The sequence below is a fragment of a genome, unplaced genomic scaffold (genome assembly GCF_019419815.1).
Source record: "Pyrus x bretschneideri cultivar Hongxiangsu unplaced genomic scaffold, Pyrus_bretschneideri_v1 Contig6, whole genome shotgun sequence".
Lineage (NCBI taxonomy): Eukaryota > Viridiplantae > Streptophyta > Magnoliopsida > Rosales > Rosaceae > Pyrus > Pyrus x bretschneideri.
In genome coordinates, this window is record NW_025999798.1 from 4,301,945 (window position 1) to 4,323,568 (window position 21,624).

The 21,624-nt window shown below is 38.5% G+C and overlaps 4 protein-coding genes and 1 pseudogene across 6 annotated transcripts; 4 read left to right on the forward strand and 1 right to left on the reverse strand.

Annotated features, from left to right (window-relative positions):
• The first annotated feature begins 323 nt into the window (after positions 1-323).
• LOC125471569 (geraniol 8-hydroxylase-like) lies at positions 324-2,203 on the forward strand. The gene is made up of 2 exons (XM_048572134.1): positions 324-1,288; positions 1,435-2,203. Exons 1-2 carry the CDS (start codon positions 398-400, stop codon positions 2,050-2,052), a joined length of 1,509 nt encoding a protein of 502 aa, XP_048428091.1. The 5' UTR covers positions 324-397; the 3' UTR covers positions 2,053-2,203.
• A 547-nt stretch (positions 2,204-2,750) lies between these two features.
• Positions 2,751-4,776, forward strand: LOC125471394 (annotated as a pseudogene).
• A 1,767-nt stretch (positions 4,777-6,543) lies between these two features.
• Positions 6,544-8,795, forward strand: LOC125471297 (uncharacterized membrane protein YuiD-like). Of its 3 annotated transcripts, none has more exons than XM_048571552.1 (6): positions 6,544-6,704; positions 6,827-6,992; positions 7,409-7,565; positions 7,837-7,887; positions 8,119-8,211; positions 8,341-8,795. In XM_048571552.1, the coding sequence occupies exons 2-6, from the start codon at positions 6,877-6,879 to the stop codon at positions 8,419-8,421; spliced, it is 498 nt and encodes a 165-aa protein (XP_048427509.1). In that variant the 5' UTR covers positions 6,544-6,704; positions 6,827-6,876; the 3' UTR covers positions 8,422-8,795. The 3 variants fall into 3 exon arrangements, with proteins under 3 accessions (XP_048427509.1, XP_048427508.1, XP_048427507.1); XM_048571551.1 differs by having other exon boundaries at positions 6,547-6,704; positions 6,782-6,992; XM_048571550.1 differs by having other exon boundaries at positions 6,551-6,704; positions 6,791-6,992.
• Positions 8,796-9,665: 870 nt separating this feature from the next.
• Positions 9,666-14,046, reverse strand: LOC125471584 (2,4-dichlorophenol 6-monooxygenase). The gene is made up of 11 exons (XM_048572192.1): positions 13,393-14,046; positions 12,899-12,981; positions 12,655-12,790; positions 11,943-12,436; positions 11,809-11,856; positions 11,483-11,657; positions 11,278-11,390; positions 11,091-11,187; positions 10,786-11,005; positions 10,558-10,711; positions 9,666-10,286 (listed from the first exon to the last, which is right to left on the reverse strand). The coding sequence occupies exons 1-11, from the start codon at positions 13,592-13,594 to the stop codon at positions 9,852-9,854; spliced, it is 2,157 nt and encodes a 718-aa protein (XP_048428149.1). The 5' UTR covers positions 13,595-14,046; the 3' UTR covers positions 9,666-9,851.
• Positions 14,047-17,664: 3,618 nt separating this feature from the next.
• On the forward strand, positions 17,665-20,539 carry LOC125471307 (uncharacterized protein At3g61260-like). The gene is made up of 4 exons (XM_048571582.1): positions 17,665-18,616; positions 18,653-19,472; positions 19,592-19,673; positions 20,198-20,539. The coding sequence occupies exons 2-4, from the start codon at positions 18,679-18,681 to the stop codon at positions 20,405-20,407; spliced, it is 1,086 nt and encodes a 361-aa protein (XP_048427539.1). The 5' UTR covers positions 17,665-18,616; positions 18,653-18,678; the 3' UTR covers positions 20,408-20,539.
• The last annotated feature ends 1,085 nt before the right edge of the window (positions 20,540-21,624 follow it).

Below are 21,624 nucleotides of genomic sequence, written 5' to 3' on the forward strand. Positions count from 1 at the left end.
GAGAGAAGCCACAGTCCTTTTCCCGTACAGAATATTCGACAACCGAAAATGAATATTCTTCTGATCCCTTCCTCCTAATCTACCAAGTTTAGGGATCAGGGTTATTGAAATTTGATCTAACGGTTAAAATTATTATAACGTTTAAAGTAGGCCTCTATATGTAGCTGTTTGATCAAATTTTAATAATCCGAACCCTCAGACTTGATGGATTAGGAAAAAAAATCCGGATCACTGCACATACATAAACAAATTAGAAGGAACCACGTGCCAAGATAAAAAATAAGCACAAGGGCGCATTGATTACAGCAACACGTCTCTCTCTACTAGTTGGCTCCCTCTCAAATTTTCAACTAAAAAGAGAGAAGGTTGTAGATTCAAGTTCTGTCTCGACTCACAGATGGATTTCTTGAGTTATTGCTTGATAATCCCATGTCTTCTCTCTCTCTTGAATTTCTCAGCTCAAGCTTTCAGATCCGATCCCAAAAGGCTTCTGCTTCCACCTGGACCAAAGCCATTTCCCATCATTGGTAATCTCTTGGAGCTCGGCAACAAACCCCATCTCTCTCTCACTAACCTTTCAAAACGCTACGGCCCCATTATTTCTTTGCAACTCGGACAAGTAACCACGGTTGTAGTTTCTTCATCAACCATGGCAAAAGAGGTCCTCCGAACCCACGACCAGTTCTTGTGCAACCGAACCGTCCCTGACGCAGTTCAAGCTTGCGACCTCCGCCAGGACAGCTTGCCCTGGATACCGGTGTCAGAGAAATGGAGAAACCTCCGTAAAATATGCAACAACCAATTGTTTGCAACGAAAGTCCTTGATGCCAACCAAGCCAACCGTCACCTGAAAGTGCAGGAGCTCGTCGCGGATATCAATGAAAGCATTGTGAAAGGTAAGGCGGTAGAAATTGGGAGGGCCGCTTTTAAGACGACAGTCAATCTGCTGTCGCGTACTGTTTTCTCGGTCGATTTAGCTGACCCGAGCAGTGAGATGGGCAGAGAGTTCAAGGAGATTGTGTGGGGTTTGATGGAAGAGTCAGGGAAGCCAAACTTGGGGGACTATTTTTCCGTGCTTAAGAAACTTGACCCCCAAGGCATTCGACGGCGCATTATCAAGCATTTCCTCAAGATTGATTTGCTTTTTGATCGAATGATTACGCAAAGGTTAGAATTGAGAAAATCGAACGATTATGTCACAAGTTATGATATGTTGGATTCTCTCTTGGACATCAGTGAAGTGAGTAATGAGGATATGGACAAGCTCTTGATTGAACATCTGCTTCTGGTCAGTTTTCTCATTTCTAGCAACTCAGATTTGATATTTTAGGGTTCGTTTGATAATCATTTTGGTTTTTCAGTTATCATTTTGTTCATTAAAATTTGGGATTCCATTATTTAATTGTTGTATTGCTGCAATATGTGTATATATAGGCTCTATTTGTTGCGGGCACGGATACAACTTCAGCCACACTGGAATGGGCAATGGCTGAACTACTACGCAACCCGGAAAAACTGTCGAAAGCGCATGAGGAACTAGAGCAAGTCATTGGCAAAGGAAAACCAGTTGAGGAATCGGACATTGCTCGACTCCCTTACTTACAAGCAATAATCAAAGAGACCTTCCGGTTGCACCCGGCTGTTCCATTTCTAATCCCTCGAAAAGCCAAACAAGATGTGGAAATTTGCGGGTACGTTGTCCCAAAGGGTGCACAAGTGCTGGTCAATGCATGGGCTATAGGCAGAGACCCCTTCATTTGGGACAACCCAACCTCATTTGCACCGGAGAGGTATTTCGGATTAGATCATCAAATCGATGTTTTAGGCAAGAATTTTGAGCTTATTCCGTTTGGTGGAGGGAGGAGAATATGTCCAGGCCTGCCATTGGCGATGCGGATGCTACACTTGATGCTGGGTTCACTTATTAACTCATTTGATTGGAAGCTTGAAGATGAAGTTACACCAGAGAACATGAACATGGAGGAGAAGTTTGGCATCACCTTAGAGATGGCTCATCCTCTAAGAGCTGTGCCGAAAAAAGTCCTAATTTGATATGGTTAATAGTATTAACTTTTAATTTGTAATTTTATATTTATGTGGGTGTTTTTTTTTGTTTGGATTAAAAGATACAGCAAGGCTTATGTAAATAACCCAAATATACCAAATATTGTAGCAAAGGGAGAATAAAGCCTCATTTTGCCAATGGAAGCTTTCTTTTCTTCTTATTTTAGGTACGCTTTACTATTATAAATAGAATGAGAAATTCGAACTTGAGATATCTTTAAATATCGAACAAAGTAATACCAACAGTAATATTTTATTGTCGCGCACAATCTAGTTTTTCATGACCGTAACAAATATGTAGAGGTTGATGTCCATTTAGTACGGGAGCGTGTTCAGAGGAAGGATTTGATCCTCCACCAGGTCTCTAGCACTGACCAACTGGCTGATATGTCAACGAAGGGTTTGCTGGAGGGTAATGGATAACACTTGTGATGACACATCTACAACAAATAGGAAAGTAATGTCAAACCTTCGACGATTAGGAAAGCAATCTAATCATATTAGGAAAGGAACCTAATCCTTATCTCACCACTAATTAATTTTTCCAACAATTGGTATACTTTCACTTTAGCGTTCCGTACTAATGAAACAGCTGAGACAATGGGAGTGCATGTATCTCATACCTGAATATAAAAAACTTTTGTAGCATCTCTCAAAGTTTTAAGTTTCAACTACAAGGGGAAAAGGTGTAAATTCAAGTTTTGTGTCAATTGGTGAGTCTGCACTTAGACACAGATCAGAGATGGATTTGTTGAGTTCTTGTATCTTAATCCCATGTCTTTACTTTCTCTTGTATTTATCGATTCAAGCTTTCATATCCAGCCCCAAAAGGCTTCTTCTTCCGCCTCGGCCAAAGCCATTTCCCGTCACTGGCAACCTCTTACAGCTTGGCAATAAACCCAATCTCTCTCTCACTAACCTTGCACAACGCTATGGCCCCGTCATTGACCTGCAACTCGGACAAAAAACCACGGTTGTAGTATCTTCATCAACCGTGGCTAAAGGAGTCCTCCAAACCCAAGACAAATTCTTGTGCAACCGAACCATCCATGATGCAATCCAAGCATGCGGCCTTCACCAGGACAGCTTGCCCTGGACACTGTTGTCCGCGAAATGGAGAAACCTCCGCAAAATATGCAACAACCAATTGTTTGCCATGAAAATCCTTGATGCCAACCAAGCAATTGGTCACCTAAAAGTGCAGGAGCTCATAGCCGACGTCAATGAAAGCGTTGTGAAAGGTAAGGTGGTAGAAATTGAAAGTCCTGGTTTCAAAACCACGCTCAATTTGTTTTCGCATACTATTGTCTCGATCGATTTAGCTGAACCGAGGAGTGAGGTGACTAGAGAGTTCAAGGACATGGTGTGGAGTATAATGGAAGAGACAGAGAAGCCAAACTTTGGGGACTATTTTCCTCTGCTTAGGATACTTGACCCCCCAGTCGTTTCCGCAAGATGGATCGGCTCTTTGATCAAATTATTACACAAAGGTGGGAATCGAGAAAATCGAATGATTATGTCACAGGTAATGATATGTTGGATTCTCTCTTGAACATCAGTGAAGTGAACAAGGAGGATATGGACAGGCTACAAATTAAACATAAGCTTCTGGTTTGTTTGTTACCTTCTAACCATTCACTACTTTACAGCATGTCTAATAACCATTTTAGTTTTGAATTTTGACTCGTTCAGTACAATTTACGATCCCATTCATACATTTTTCACTCGTCAACTCATTTGACTGCACGCTGGAAGATGGGGTTGTACCAGAGAACATGAACATGAAGAAGTTGGCCGGCCTCACCTTGCAGATGGCTCAGCCTATAAGAGCTGTGCCAAAGTCTTTCTAATTTGATATTGTAATAAGTAGGAATGATAAAAATCTAACAACATTATCGTAAAATGCTAACTAGAGTCACCTCAGCGGTATCATCTTTTTCAGGTGATTCATAACACCTTGCCAGAAAGCTTGGAGGAGTATGTGCAGGTGAAAGATTCTTCAAAACCACTGTATTTTTTCAAAAGCTTCTTCATATTAGATTTGTTAACAAAATGAATGGTAAAAATTGTGTAGGAGATTGGACGAGACGGGATGGGAGGTTGTCCAATTGCTATCTTTGTTATGATGAGAGCACAAATTTCAAACTCCGCAGTCTTATGTTTAGGTAGTTAAATATGTAACATCTTCTGTTAATTCAATTTTCTCAAAGGCTTGCATAGGTTTAGAAATGGTTCACAGTTTTATGTATTGTGTTCTCACTTTCAGTGATGGAGCAGATGAATATATGGTAAACAAATTCCTCTATCAACTGTCAAGTATTCACCGGTGATGAGAAATCGCGTGGGAAAATTTGTTCATTGGTAAACTGCACCTCGCAAGTTTGATATGAAAGAAGAGGTCATGCACTAAAATGATTTATTGATTGTATTTGTTTTGGCAGGTGATGCTCACAGTTCTAACACAGCTGGAGTTGGGTGAAGTACGATATTTGCATTTACTTCCAGCGTTGAATGTAACGTGCACCTTGAATTTTCATAATGCAGGTAGCAAAAATGTTTTGAGGTTTCTAATTTCCCAAGATTTAACTTCGAATTATTGTCACAAAACTGACCTCTTGATGGTTGAATATGGCGGTACTTGCACGAATGCAGACATCCCGAGCTTTGCTTGCTGCAAATGATGTTGTTGTTGCTGCAATTCTGAAAAAGTGAGTCTAATCAGCGGTTTTGATTACACAAAGCAGTTGAATACGAGATTACACCAAGAAACATGTTTCAAACCAACTCATGCTTAAGGAGTTTATTCATGCAGTTAGGGATCGGATAAACAAAGTACAGAAGAAAAAGAGAACATTTTTTTTTTCTCCCACCAGCACAGAACTCACTGATGACTCTTCGCCGACAGAAACTCAGTTATGGCAGGTAAGCAGTAAGCTACTCATATCTTTCACTCCCTTCTGGTGGAAAGATTCTCAAGTTGAGACTTCAATGCCATGTCACTCGCATGCCCAAGACACACAAGAGAGACAGAGATTCTTCCTTGTGAACGGGATATATCTCCTCTCCATCAGGCATAAAAATCATAGAAACAGAGAGAGGGATATACCCAAGTTACACCAAAAAATTTGCGTTTTAGTAGGCAAAACAAATTTTTCAGAAGGATGTGACGTGAGCTCCGGGAGTAGGTTGTGTGTGGAGAAGGTGTTTGTTGTCATTGTCGATGACCTTCGTGTACAAAAGTAGAGAAAGAAACGTAAACTATGCAGTCACATTGTTTCCCACTCCACTACTAGTCCGACGACCATAGCAAACGAGAGGGACTTGAGCAACACCAGACAATAATCATCGGAAGCCTATATATTATTTGATGCTGTTCAAGTACCTCCCATTTACTATGGTTGTTGTTGGACTAGGAGTAGGAAACAAGGTGATTTCCGTTCTCTTGACGAAAATGAGCAGATCCAAGTGCACTGGAAATCTCTTCACTTTGTGGTTCGGCCATTTTGTTTTGTTTTGGGTTGCTATATATTGGTAGTACTAACCATTCAAGAAGTTTGAGCCCTAGCTAGTACCAACTCCCAACCCTTCAGAAAAAGTGATTTCCTAAACCCTTTGAGGAAAAGTGTGATAGCTATTTGGTTGTTAGACTAAAACCTCTACGTTCACACCCTAGATTAAGTCAATAGATCACGACTAACACAACATTAAAACTAGGTACAATTTTGTTAAGCCATTAAATTTGAAAACAAACCGATAGTCGAGGTCAACTTTCTTTATTATTAAGGATGCAAAATAAGAAAGACGTTAATTACGAGGATGAGTTGTTTGTGTAACGGTAAAGGTGTTTGTTCTCATTGCTTATGAGACATATCACGAGCTTCTCCAAAGTAATATTTCACAAATACTAATTATAATTCAACTTTTTAAAACGAATAATTTACATGTTGTCAACGGCATCATGATTAATAAATAGCGATTAAGTGTAACATTAGACTTCTTATGTGAAAGTTCTACAGATAATTCTCCAATATTAATATGTTAGATTTTTTTTTTCTTTTGTGAAATATACAGTCTATAAAAAATTGGTCAAATGACATACCTGTACACCTCAACCAATATAAAAAAAAACATAGATAATTAAGCATTTAAGCCATAGAAGAAACTAAAATTTAGAAAACACTGTAAATTATTAGAACAAGAACGAGCCTTAGTACAATAAAAATGTTGCTAATTTATGATCAAAATGTCACAGATTCAAGCCATGTAAACGATCTACAAAAATCTGAATTTGTGAAACTTGTATTGTACAACACAAACACTGATTCCTTCTTCATCCTTCTAAAGATCAAAAAACCTAGAAGGGGAAGCCATATCATGCCACCTTGGGATTTGGGTATATTCTACCAAAATGTTTCACAAACAAAGGGGCATATTCAGTTAAATAATTAATAATTAATAAATAAAAGAAAGAGGCAAAGACCGTTAGTTATAAATCAACCAAAAGTACGCCATTGCTCGTAGTCATAGCTGCTTCTGGTTGTAGCCTCTAGCCGGAAGAAGAAGAATCCACCTCCCACCTCTGAGACTCCGACCACCTTCCTTTGTTTTCAAACAAAACGCCGTAGAACGTTGTGGAATCGGTCAGTCCTCTGTCCTCCCTTAATTATCACGTCACGCTCGCGTTCCCTCCCGCGAAACAAACAAACGAAGATTTCAGATTTTGCAGGTTTTTCAGAATTTGGGTTTTGATTTTACCTTTTAGAATTTGCAATCGCGTTCGAAGAATTAGACAAAGAAAGCAATAAAAGCGCGATGGTTGAGGCGGCGGCGGCGGCGGCATCATCGTCCTCAATCTTCACCAACTACCCTCTCCTCTCTGCTCTCGTAGCTTTCTCCATTGCCCAATTCATTAAGTTATTCACCTCCTGGTACTTTTCTCTCTCCCTTTTGCAACCATTTCTCCGAATTTGGATCCGACCCAATTCCTCAATTTTTGGGTTTTTGCGTTGCTGCATGATCTTGTTCTTTATTGACCTTTTCAATCATTCAATGTACCCGAAATAAAATTGTTGAATTTTTTTAGTTGACATTTGGGTTTTTCCCAGATCTTGATTCTTGCTTAGAAAAACGTAATCTTTAATCAAAACATGCTTGTATGGTAATTTGATTCCTGTAAAATATTGGCCACATTTCGAAGTTACAATGGTAATTTGATTCCCGTGAGATTGGTATATGGAATTGAGCCTCTGTGAAGAAATTATTTATGGGAAGTTGTTCTTTCCTTTTGTGATTGTTGGTATTATTATTTTATCCTAAGAGTTCTTAAACCTTGATAGATTTGCAGGTACAAGGAAAGAAGATGGGATTTCAAGCAACTTCTTGGATCCGGTGGAATGCCTTCATCTCATTCGGCGACTGTTACTGCTATTGCTACAGCCATTGGGTTCCAAGAAGGCGTCGGTGGATCACTCTTTGCAATTGCATTGATCTTAGCATGTGTGGTAAGACCCTTCATTTCTTTCTGCAGCATTTTGCAGCTAGCATTTGGCCTTACTTCTTTCAGCAATTTGTTTACTTTTTAAAGTGTGAAGTTGTCGTTTGGGCTTACGTCGAACTGAATTTTATATCAATCCAGCTGAATATGTGTATCCACATATCTATATATTCAGTGACAAAAACATTTGAAAATGAATGATAAAGATTTGTTGTTATCATGTTTTTTAGATTGTACAAGTCAATAGGATATCTCTAATGTAGAAAATTTGGTGGCAGGTGATGTATGATGCAACCGGTGTAAGACTACAGGCTGGACGCCAAGCAGAGGTTTGATGTTTTTGATCTCCTGGATCTCTTTGAGCTCTTTCCCACCCTTTCCTTCGTTTTCTTGAGTTTCTTATCAACACTCTGTCTAAGAATTAACTTCGTCGAAACTTTGATGTCTGAATGCCATGTTTTTCATCATGTTCTCATAAAATTCAGCTTTATGAGTATCATATTCAAATTTTGGTTGATTTGGTTATTTATGCATTAACATTGGATATGAATATTCTTCAGGTTTTGAATCAAATTGTATATGAACTCCCTGCTGAACATCCTTTGGCTGAGAGCAGACCACTACGTGAGCTTCTCGGCCACACCCCTCCTCAGGTCTCTATATTGCATTAGTATGTGCTCTTAAAATTATTTAATGGATGATGTATCTACGAGTATAGGATACCGAAAACTTTGATGAAAAGAAACCTTTTTTTTATGATGATCCTTGCTCCTGTTTGACAGGTTGTTGCCGGCAGTTTGCTTGGAATTGTCACAGCATGCATGGGCTATTTGATTACTATAACAATCAGTCATACAACATGATCCTGGAGTGGTTTACATCCACATAGATACTGATATTGTGGTATCATCTCTTAGTGCCACATCTGATATACATTTGGATTGCGAATTGCAGATCCATCTTCATACGCGGTATTTCCCCCAACGTTGAAGACATAGGCCTTCTTGTCTATAATTCAGTTAGCATGTCTTCATTCTGTAAAAAAACAATTGTTTGCAAGATGTAATTTGATTGACTTAAAAGTGTTTTTAGCGACGAAACGGTCTTGTTGAGACTATTAGTACCATGCTCGGTTGACTGAAGATGACCATATTTTGCCTTGGTACTACCTCACGTAAAGGTCCATATTTGCCTTTGTAATCCAAGCAAGGCGTAAAGTAGAACTTTACTTTTATGATGCCAAAAGTTGCCACTCATTCATACATTCAATTGCGTGAAAACCAAAATCTCCTCAAATTTGTGAGTGGAGGCTATCACGTGGTACTTTATAATTATGCGCAACTCGTTTGGAAGTGTTTTTAAAATAACTGAAATCGCTTTTGGTGAAATTGTTTTGGGATTCCAAAAGCACTTGAAGTGTTTTTTTGCAAGAAGCACCTTAAGTGTTGTTTCATGATTCCCTTTTATTTTTACCAAGGGTTGATTCTAAAGGCACTTTCATCAAAAGTACTTTCATTTTATATACACTTTCAAACGAGTTACATGATATTTCTCTTCCAAAGTTCAGATTTCCCTCCCGTGAAGAAAAAAGATAAGCATGTTTGCACATCCCGAAGCGTTGGGAGGTAACCAATTCACTATCCAAGAAGAATTGAAAACCGTTCAACTAAGGAAGCAATTGGAATTAACTACGGGAAATGATTTCTGCACTCATGTTTTCACCCTATGGACACCATTCGTTCTTTTATATATTAAATTCTTTCTTTATATAATACAAGAATCAAGGACCATCGTTAAGAGTGTCTAAAGATAAATAAAAAATAAAAAAAGATGTACAAAAATCATTCCCCTCGACTTATAGAAGGATAATACTAGATTTTAAAGATATAAGATTGGAGATATGATGGGCGAAGTTGAAGATTTGTTTGTCTAATTCAAGTGGAGCTTCTGATTGTCCCTTCACCATTTTGATTGTATCATGTTGGAGTCTTTCTGAGTTGGCCCTCTTATTATCTTTTTGAATCTCACTCCCTCCCTCCTTTACAACTTGTACGGTGCGCAGAGAGAGAGAGAGAGAGAGACAGAGACAGAGACAGAGACAGAGAGAGAAAGAACATAGCTCACTTGATTGCAAAGTGACATACATAAAAATACATTCTGTTGCAAAATGTCGAATGTTACGACAAACCTAATACGTTACTCCTGCACATCAAGATCACTTTTATTTCGATAACAAATGTCAAGTGTCAAGTCGCTTGATCTTTAGTATGTGGTTTTATTTCGATAACAAATGTCATGTGTCAGTTTCTTGATCTTTAATACGTGGTTTTACGCCGAGAGTAGCCGAGAATACCCTTCTCATTTCCGCTATAGGGTCACGGACAACCCCTGACTTCACACGCCAAGCAACATGCTCATCCGGTCGAACTAAGATGGCTCCTTTGTCAGTCATTTGGCAGATATCCCACCACAATGACGAATTCGGTGACTTTTTAACTTCCACGAGGTCAATGTAATTCTCCCAGGGTGCCAATGATGCCTTACTTTTTACTTCGACTCCTTTAACACTGCCGGCAGGCCACAACACACACACCCTTGCAGAAACTTTTAATTCCTCGGCCACTTTGAATGCAGCATGAGCAAGACGGTAAGACGGCTCTGTTGGCGATATAATGAGGAGAAACTGGACCTTGTCTCCAGATATAAGGTCCAGTGTAGAAATAGTAACCTACAGAAGAATACACCGTTGAGGTGAATGAAAATTGGCAATACAGTTAATCTTCTACAAATCTGTTTTGACACTGGCATAAAGAAGTTGTTGCTTTGCGTTATTACTTTTACTTGGGAACTAAAACATAAAGCTTCGTGGCTTATGGAGCCACTAACCCGCCAACACAGACCGAGATGATTTCACCACAAGAGGAAAAGAAAACAATTGGCAACAACAGCAAAAAGACATATATTATGTAAACATTTGAAAGAAAACAATAGCAACATACCTCACTTGAGGTATCTGACAATATCCTCACGTTCATGTGGGGGAGCCTTGCACCTGGAACCACAGAAGGAACATAGTCCCTCCGGCGACCAGTAGGTCCTTCTGGAGCACTCATTCCACCATCACTATCAGGGATAAGTGCACCTTCTAGATACCTAAATTGATCTCAAGTTAATCTCAAGTCAAGCTCCAAGACTTTGAATCTAAAGCAGCTTGAATAATGTGATACCTAAAACCAAGATCCTCTGCCGGGAACTGGAGTTGGAGGCTCTTTCCTTCTTCAAATATGCGCCTTAGATTAGCAAGCCTTGACGACCCAAGTGGATTGTTTTCATTCAAAAGAGATTCCGATAGCTGGGCACGACCTATCATGAAAATTCCATCCAATATGGCCCTCTGTAATTCAGATGGTAAAATGGAACCAACCCCCTCATTTATGACGCAATGTACTGCAAGGGAAATTAGTAACGACATGTCTCCAACAAACAAGGAAAATAGCTTGTCATGCAATAAAGTAATAGTAGATTGGCTTACCTGAGTTTGCAACAGTTGGATCAAGACCAAGTGCAGCAGGAACAGCCATGGCTGCTTTGAAGTTCTCAATACTAAGTTCTGTATTGAAAACGGCAATCTGGAAAAAATTGCAAATTTTGATGATTAAGATCCATTCTAATTTCACATTAAAGTTAAAGAATAGAAGTGAAGGAGATAAAGCCAATACCGGCCTACGTTCTGTTTCATAAGAATTAAGTATTGAAGACGGTGCAATACCCTTTACTACCAAAGCTATTTTCCATGCAAGATTATGAGAGTCCTGAATTCCAGTATTCATTCCTGTATAAATCACATAAAAGGCCTAAACTCATTTGAATGATTAATCCCAGGCGAGTTTCCCTTATTCGCATAACAAAAAAAAAAATACTAACCAAACCCCCCAGCAGGAGGGAATCGATGAGCAGCATCGCCAGCAAGTATTATTCGGTTGCCACAACTTAGAAACTTCTCCGCAACTTCAGCATGCATAACCCATGGTTTTATGTCAATCACATTTATGTCTCCTAGCTCTCGACCAACCAACTTGAAGATTATTTGCGCACATATCTACAAAACTTTACCTTTAAACTGAGCAATTACCCACAATAAAGAAAGATAATCTCATCATAGCCACAAGAATATGCCCTTAAACTTAGTGTCAGTCATGAGATCAAGTAGAACAATTTCCATTAAATTAACTTATTTGCAAAGAAAATACCTGGGGACTGAAATCTTCAAGGTTTTGCTGAGGTGGATAAAACGGAATCTGCAAGACGACGAGAGATAATTAGTGCAATTTCACATTTACATCCCCAAACTTGTTTACCAAAACAATTTTAAAGCCTGCAATACCTGTAATACAAATTCCCCTTGCTCGAGATCATGAGCAACAAGGACCCCTATAGCTTCAGTATTGAAGATGAAAAACAGCATGCCAGGTCTCTCATTGAGTAAATACTTCCCAAGAACTTTGCTCAAGAAATGGACACTCACAAGCTTCTGCAAGTCCCTTTCACCTCTCATATCCACTCCAGCCAGCTTACGTACGGTACTTCCAGCTCCATCTGTACCAACAAGGATATTACATCTGATATTCCTTTCCTTAAGCTTCCCATCCTTGAGAAAAGATGCAGTCACAGAAACAAAATCATCACTCGCTTTGATGGAAACACACTCATGCCCCATTAATAGTTGCTTTTCCTGAAAGGTTCCATGGTTGAGGCCTTCCAACCCATCAGATGTACAGAACTTGAAGCTGAGATTTTCAAGCTGCTTAAGTAGTAACCTAATCAGTTTGTACTGTGAGAAGTGTGCAACAGAGACCGGGCTGATGACTTGCTCAAAATCTGAGACAAAGTGAAATCAAAATGAAACTGCTAACATACCAAATCCTAAAGTATATTTATAAATGTTTGAAAATTTTGGATACATGGGAATGGTCATTGTATGGAATATCTCAAATAATTAGAATTTCTTGTTGTCTAATCTCAAAATCCCATAAGTAAGACCTAAAAGCTGAGTGCCAAGTAAGGAAAAAATGGAATAATAAAGAGTTCAAATGCACCTTGGGGTTGCATATGGTCGACCGACCCAAGAATTGAACCATAGAGCGAAGTGCAATATATGAACTTCCTCCATAAATCTACTGGTGGTTGAGACCTCTGGATCTCCTCCGCCAGGCCGTCCAATTTGCGAAACACCTACTAATACACAAGTTCAAATGAAGCTTGAAATTCCTCAATAAAATGAAGCTTGAAATCCCTCAAATAACTCATAATTTAATTATATCTCCCAAAAATGAAACCAACCTCCATGGATCGATTGTTGATGAAGTGCGCCTGTGGATGATTCGAGAAAGTTTTGCTCTTCTCCACAACCGAACATTTGACCCCTGCAAAATGATACAATGCATGATTATGTCTCAAGTAAACAAGACCTAGTACATTTCATCTGATAAAATTTCTTGCAAAAGAAGCGAAATGTTTTTTACTTCCAACAAGAAGTTTCACATTATTCCAAACACCTCCAGAAAATCTCAAGCATGATTTCAAATTAAAAAGAGTAATAGCACAGCATTTGCACCGAAAATTCGACAACTCGAACTTACTACTCCCTTTACAGACAATTTGATTACAATTACTTTTTTTGAAAGAAAAATAATAAAGTATGTATCTTTGAAGGTGAAAATATTAAAAATTGCTAAGTAGAGCATTATAGAGTTTTCCTTCACCCATCCCACATTTTCTAGGCAACCAAACAAGGCCTAAGGACTGGAAAACAGTCGGTTAGGACAAGAACATACCTAGCTTTGTTAAAAGTATGGACAAAACGAGACCCACAGGTCCTGCACCGACGATCAGAACCGGAAGCACCGTATCGTTTCCATTGTTGAAAGAGTCCGATGATAAGGCTCTGCTATGCTTGTAGCCAAATGGGTATGCTTGTATTCTGGCATTGGCTTTGTGTAGGCCGCTAAAACTCCTGAACAACCGCGAAACCGCCATAACCCAGAAGCTGAAACGACGTTCAGAGCATCGCCTTATATGAAGAATGGGAGCTTCAATTTGTAGACGAACTGCAACGGCTCAATGCGGCTGGGAAACTGCTTGGTGAGGCTGTGGAGCGGCTGAAATACAGCTCCGATTTAGTTTGGTGCATTCAGACGCTTATCGTGTTCCGAACTGGTTCGACCGATGGCATTCGCTTGTTTGCAGTTGCCGACGGTGGGAAGACGGCGGAAAGGTTTCAGACGCGTATGGAAGAAGATGACCTTGTATAAATAGATAACGGTGTCGTATTAGTTTTAATATTTGTTAATTGGCAAATCTCCGCCGCTCCAAAATCAAGATTCTTTGAGTTTTCACGCTCCCGAATCCCTCCGCCTCCATATCCGTGCTTCATAGATCTCCATTGAAGCGAGGAACAAGAAAGATCAAAGAGCGAAGGAGTGGTAGTTGCTTTGGTGGTTGGCTTGGGCCTTGGTGGGTTGGAGAAGGTCGGTTGAGGGACTGGACTGAATACTTTGGGCTTAGATTTGATTTTAAATATTTTGGGCTTGGGCCAATACATGTGTAAACTGCTCATGGGTGTAGCTTTGGGTGTTCCTTAAATAATGTTTGGTGCAGACATCAGAGAATTTTTAGTGTGCAGGAAACATGACCTCATGCATTAAGTGTTTATAATACAAGTAGTTGGATATTTGTATTATAACACTTTATGCATCGGGCTGTATTCTAGGCACACAGAAAAATTAACCCATGAACATCGAGAAAACTAGGCTATTTATGGGTGAATTTTGAGAAATTATGAATCAAGGGGTCAATATTACGTAAGAAAATGAATTTATCAACTACCCCTAATCAATATAATTTCTGATTTTTTTTAGTTGCTGGATATTGCACTGTTGTAATGTCAGGCTTATACGCATTTTAATTTCGTATGTGTTAGTAAACAAAATAAAAATTTAAGCGGCATCAGAGTCAAAATGTGTTAGCAAGCACGTAAGATGCTAAAGATGAGATTAAATTTGTTGCTCATATATTCATAAAACGCAAAGGGAAATAAATTAAATGTAATGTCATTAGAATGTTATAACGTTTCGTCGGCGAAAATTTTCACTTTAGCATAGTATTATGATTATTATTACCACTGATAAAAACTTTACCTGCAACAAAATGATGAGACAATTGTGTCTACAAAATAAAAGCGATGGTATACATAAACAAAATTGCTCATAACTAGAAAACAAGCGCATAATGGTGTTGCAAAAAATAACAAATTAACAAAGTGTGGGGTGTGGAATTTAATAAGAATCTCACTATATATGTTATCACTTATTAACAATGCAAATGGAAGCAAATGCATTTGCTAACATGACCCTCATGTGATGTCATGTGAAGTGATTTATTGTCAAATTCCAAATCGCCACTGCCCCACTTCCCACAGAGCAAGTTCATCCGTTACCCAAAGCCCAAAAAATCCCCTTTGTGGGTCCTTTTTGTGGAGGGCAATTGATGGCAAGTCTGCCGTCAGCCCCAAGCTTGAGCAATTTGAGCCCAGGCTTGCGTCGACAGGTAAGACTATTTTTAACCTCAAGTTTGAGCAATTTGAGCCAAGGCTTGCGTCGATAGGCAAGGCTAACGTCAACCACGTTTTTTTTTTTTTTTAATTTATTTATTTTTTTTTTTTACGCATGTAAATAATGCGCATATTAGGCGAATAGGCTAATAGCTTCAAATAGCATGAGCCCTGTTGCTACAGATTCAAATTTTGTGCCAACTGCTGACTAATGTGGCGAGATGAGGGCCGTTGGATTTCCAACAGCCTGATGATCCAGGCCTTTGGGTTTCAATTGTAAATAATTTTGAAAAAATTATTGTTGGGTCGTGTGCCACGTTTTAGACCATCGTATCCAATAATAATAATAATAATCCAACGATCAAGCTTAATCTAATAATTAAAAATAAAAGAAGAAGGGAGAAAGATACAAAAAACTAGGAAATTTTTTTTATTGTATAAATATTGAACTATCTTCTTCGTTTGCCTTTTAAATTGTAGCAATGGTCCCTCAACTTTAATCAAATTGGAGTAATGATCCCTCAATTAAAAATCCATTACTATTGGTCCTTCAACTCATCAAAATATGTAGCTATGGTCCTTTTTGTCAACTTCTTCAAAATTTTGTCAAAATATGTTATGTTTGAATGACCATTGCTACAATTGGAGTCCATCAACTCATCAAAACTTGTCGTTATGATCATCTTTGTCAACTTTGTCAAAATAAGTTATGTTGGAATGACCATTGCTACAATTGAGTTAAAGTTGAGGGACCAATGGCAATGGATTTTTAGTTGAGGGATCATTGCTCAAATTGAGTTAAAGTTAAGGGACCATTGCTACAATTTACTATTTTTAGTTAATTACATTTGTTTGTAATGCTATATTTTGCTTTACTCTGTATTTAAAATTAAATTTTAGAGTTAAACATAAATTTTTATGTTCAAATAACCAACTTACAAAGTACACATTTCAACACACTTACAAAGCATTAAAATATATATAGGTCCTTTATGCAAATGGATCCCCATTTTTTTTTTTTAAATAGGGATTAGGTGTAGGGCCCCACTCCACATCGAACGTTAATGATCTGAACCGTCTATTTCGTAAGTCTCAATTCATATATCATCCTTGCAAAAATTCAATTCGAAATTATTTGCCTATTTAATTCTCAAGATAAATTTTTATTGTTTCTTATATAACAAAGTATTCGTTATTTTTTTTAACCCAATTAGATGTCTTAAATATTTTCGATTTTGCTAATATTTTGTAAGGATGATCTATGAGGTGCAACTTGAAAAATAGACGATTCAGATCATTAAAGTTCGATGCGATGTGAACCCCACAACTAATCCTATTTTTATATATTAAAAAAAAAAATAAGAATCTCTTCTCTTAAAGGCTTCTTATACGTGTGTGTGTGTGTGTTTGTAAATAGTAATCGTTCTTGTTTTCATCCTTGCCAAACCGATGAACTTGCACAAAGTCAATCACTTTTTAAAAGGTAATTCACATGGTATTGCCCTTGTCTTGCCTCGCCCTCCAGCGGGTACCCTTCAAAAGGCAATTTACTTGCCACTTCTCACTGGCTAGTAATAGAAGTATCACTATCTTGGCATTCAGTACGGAAACGACATCGTCCATGACGTCGACATGCAACCATTTATCATCCAATTGCAGCTATTTTGTGCCCACCCTGACCTTGTAGCAGAAAAAAACTCTTCACCACATCCAAGTGAAAACGCCCCGGTCTCCCACATTTTAATGCAATTCAAATCCCACCCCGACATTGCACCTGATGGGCACTGACACTCTCCTCCATCCTCACCGTCCACGTGTCATCAAACCAACAGATAATAACTACGTGACAATCGTTTATTAAACGAGTGATATATTTTTTTACACGTGATAACTTTCTATTGGACGGTATTGGCACAAAGATTAAATATTAGTTGCCTCAGAGAATCAATCCTTCTTCATCTACGATAACTTTTTGTGATACGAGTATATCGCCATCTTGATATCTGTGCTCATGATACAATATCACGTGAAATAAAATTTATACATACATTGAGTTGTTGATATGTGGTACTACAATGTAGATATACATGTGTCCATCTGATGTCTATGCGCATGATACAATATCATGCGAAATGAAATTTATACATACATTAAGTTCTTAATGCGTGGTACTACAATCAATGTAGATATACATGTGTTATGAAAGTTCTTAATTTTTCAACGTACAGAAAAAGTTATAACTGATTGTATTATTTCACTCAAACCTAAAATATTTAAAATGCTAAGGAGATTCTTTGAAAAGTAAGACTATTCGTGAATTAGTATAATAATTTACAATATTGACACAGGAACACGAAAATTGATATTAAACTATAAAGTGATACATAGTCGGCTTTCTCTTATACCCCCGAAATCAGACAGACACGAAATGAAATGATGATGGTGTTCTTAATAGAAAGAAATATTTCTACCGTCAGCTAGTTACCGTTTAAAAGGCAACCGTATTTCAAAACCTTTCTCACTGTCTGGGGAGCCGAGAAGTTTCAATTTTTTCTTGCGGGCTTTTACTGTAACCTTGCCCAATATTCCTCTTGTGTGAGTAGTGACGACGGTGAAGGTGAATTGTTAAATTTGTAACTTGGTAGTTGCCTCGGTAAATTACAGTCCACAAATTCCCAGAGAAATTCGTTTTCTAACGAGTCCATTTCTTACTGTTACCGCCATGCATTTCTTTTAAGTATTTTAATGGCGGAATGGATCTGAACTTTCATTTGTAAATTCTGCAGTCACAAAATTCCATGCCTAAAAGGTCTATTATTCTCACGGTCATAGGAGTATAGGACCCAGTTGCACCTAAATTCTCAGCTGGGACATTTCACAAATAGGTTATCTGCCCTAAAAATTTGACCTTTCAGGTTAATTCGGGTTTAAACTTTTAATCTTTAGAGGTTAGTTGGCATTTTTGGATAAATCCCAGATGGGCCCCTGGTCCCTTGCTACAGTTTTGGAAGTTTCAGATATTTTTTTTCTTCTGGGTTTTTGCTTCTCAGTGTAATTAATTTTGGTTTCATGTAGTTGTTTTTGTCTATTTGCATTGTAGCTACTTCTTAGTGGGTAGGAAGATTATTAGTCGGTGTCTACATCTCATGTGCTCTAAGCATGTTACTGAAAAAATCTATGTATTTTTGTATGGTTATCTGTCAAGCTGCATAATTCCTAGTAGTTTTTGTTTTTCTGGGGTGAGATATTTGGACTGGTTTTTGCATCCCAGATCTGTTTTAGTATTAAGTTAGACAAGTTAATTAAGAAAGATAGAATCTTTAATCTTATTGGTTTTGCTTAGAATCTGCTCTGTGCAATTGCAGACTGCAAAATAGTAGTTTTTTTTTGCAACTTGGTTGAGTGGATACTGTGGGATGGTGTTCTAGTTTAGAGAGAGAGAGAGAGAGGGAGAGAGAGAGAGAGAGAGAGAGAGAGAGAGAGAGAGAGAGATTTGTGAATTTTGAGGAAAATGAGATCCATAGAGGATAAGGAGATTTCTGGAGGGACTGGTATAAATTTTGAGTTTCAGAAAGCAAATGGAGGTAGCAGGACACCCCATCACAGAACAGCCTTGGGAAAACCAACACCTTCCAAATGGGATGATGCACAAAAATGGTTGGTGGGATTGTCCAGAGGAGCAGAAAAAAACAAACCCAGAAACTCAAATGCTGATGACTTGAGACTCATAGCTCCTGTACCACAGAAGGAGCAGGACTATTCAGATGGAGAAGAAGAACATCACCAACAAGAAGAAAATGGCTGTCCTAGGTCAGCTATGGCGAATCAGTACGATGTGGAGACGAAGAAAGTGGATTGTGATGATTCAGTGTGGAGAAGCAGCAACAAATCTATGGAGAACTCGACGGCGACTATGAGATCTATATGTTTGAGGGACATGGGGACAGAAATGACCCCTACTGCAAGCCAGGAACCTTCAAGAACTACCACCCCTATTCGAGCAACAACTCTGGCCGCGCGCAGCCCTATATCTTCGGGGTCATCTACCCCGGCGAGGCAGTGCCAGCATGGGAGGCAGGGCGCTCATCAGGGGTATCAAGTATCAACTGATGGGGGAAGAAGTAGTCATGATCAGACCAGTTCTTGTGGGAGAGGGAGCGGCACAGCGAAACATTATGCAGAAGAATCAAATGCTTGCAAGAATTTGTTTGAGAATCCGAGTTCAGATCAAGGTACGAAACCGAGTCCCTTGGAAACAAAAGCAATGGCTTGGGATGAAGCAGAACGTGCCAAATATATGGCAAGGTGAGTTACTGACATTCTGATTTGTTTTTGCTGGTTAATTACAACCAGTTGCAATTAATTTGAGTATTTTCTACTCAAATGTTGGGACTTATTGGGGCAATTGTTTATTGGATTTGTAGGTATAAACGTGAAGAGTTGAGAATACAAGCCTGGGAAAACCATGAGAAGAGGAAAGCCGAGATGGAAATGCAAAAAATGGAGGTATATAACTCGTTCTTGAGATTCCGTTCGGATTTTCAGTTTCTTCTAGGAAATTTTTTGTTTGTTCTACTTGTCTGCGTTACATGTTTGTTGATACCTAATACTAGTCGCCGGAAAAGTTCAAGTTTCTCTCCTTAGTGCAGAAAGAACTAGCATCAGCTCACTTTTCTTTTCATGAAAAAGATAAATGCAGATCCAAATCAGTGACATTGGTTTCACATTTGCTAAGTTATTTTCCATCATTACAACGAAAAACTACCCTTAGCGTGAACCCCTTTTCCCCCACTCACTTCGTTGATGAATCAAAGCTCCAGTGTGATCAACATCTTCTTCAAGTACTACAACATTAATGGAAAATTGTATCAATAACTTGAGAGCGAGCTCAATGGTTTTGATGACCGCCATTATTCGGTTTTTCCACTTCCCAATAGTATTAATCATAGGCCATAAGAAACACACTCAACCATGTACCAATTCCTACTGAAATGCAGCTTTCTGACTCATTATTTTTTGTTTGGTACCAGGTGAAAGCGGAGAGAATGAAAACTCGGGGCCAAGAAAAGTTAACGAATAAACTCGCAGCAACCAGAAGAATAGCTGAAGAAAAGAGGGCAAATGCAGAGGCCAAACTCAATGAAAATGCTTTGAGGACTTCAGAAAAGGCAGATTACATAAGGAGGACTGGTCATTTGCCCTCTACTTTCTCTTTCAAGCTGCCTTCTCTTTGCTGGTAGCGATAGCTTATAGTACACGTACCGTTCCTCTTTCATTTTTTTCTTTACTGCCACTTGTTGAATATGTAATTTGAACGCTGTGTAATTTTATCGTGTTTATTTATTTTTCCTAAAATAATTTGGGACTCCCCAGTTCACCGATATCATTTTTTTTCTACAATAATTTTGTATTTTGGCATGCAACCTTATGTTGCACAAAGCAAAAATTAAATAATTTGTAGGGTAAAGTACAAAAAACTACCTCAATTATTGGGGTCACGACAGTTTCATACCTCATTTTTTAAAATTGACAATGTCATACCGCATCTTACGAATTTGTGACAATGTTATACCTCTGTCAATTTTTCTGTTAAGTGCTAACGTGGCAAGAGATAGAGACCACTCACTAATCCAGCTACATTAAAAAATAATTAAATATATTTTTAATAATTAAATATTAAAAAATTAAGAACAAAAAAACAAAACAAAAAAATTTCCTAGGGATGCGGCATCCCCTTTCCTTCACCCACACCAATTTCAATTTTTTTTGTTCTTCTCTCTCCTCCTTCTTCTTCTTCATCTTCTTCTTCTTCTCCTGGGCCGAAACTGGATTTGTCACTTTTTTTTTCCTCCTTCTTCTTCTTCTTCTTCTTGAGCTGAAACTAGGTATGAATTTTTTTTTTTTTGTTTTTGTTTCTGGGTTGTAGGTAGAGGGAAAAGGGGACGAAGATGAAGATGGGGAGGAGACAGAGAGGGTTCTTCTTCTTCTTGGGGCGAAATTGGGTTTGATTTTTTTTTTTTTTTGGTTTATGGGTTGCAGGTAGAGGGAAAAGGGGAAGAAGATGAAGATGGGGAAGGAGAGATGAGTGCGCGTTGTGTTGGGGGGGGGGGATGAATTGGGTTGGGTTGGGTTTTTTTTTTTTTTTCTTTTCTCCTTCTTCTTCTTCTTCCTCCGCAGGAGGGGATGTTTTAATTTTTCTTTCTTCTTCTTCCTTCTTATGGGTTGCAGTTTGGGTTTTTTTTTTTTTTTGCCTCCTCCTCCTCCTCTTCTTCCTCTTCGCCTCCTTCTTCTTCTTCCGCGGGTGGGCTGGGAGGGGGGTTGAGTTGATGGGTTTTCTTCTTCCTCTTCCTCCTTCTCCTTCTTCTTCTCATTCTTCCTCCTTCTCCTCCTTCTTCTTCTTTTTCTTCTTCCTTCTTCTGGATTTTTTTTTTCCTGGGTTGCAGTTTCCATTTTTTTT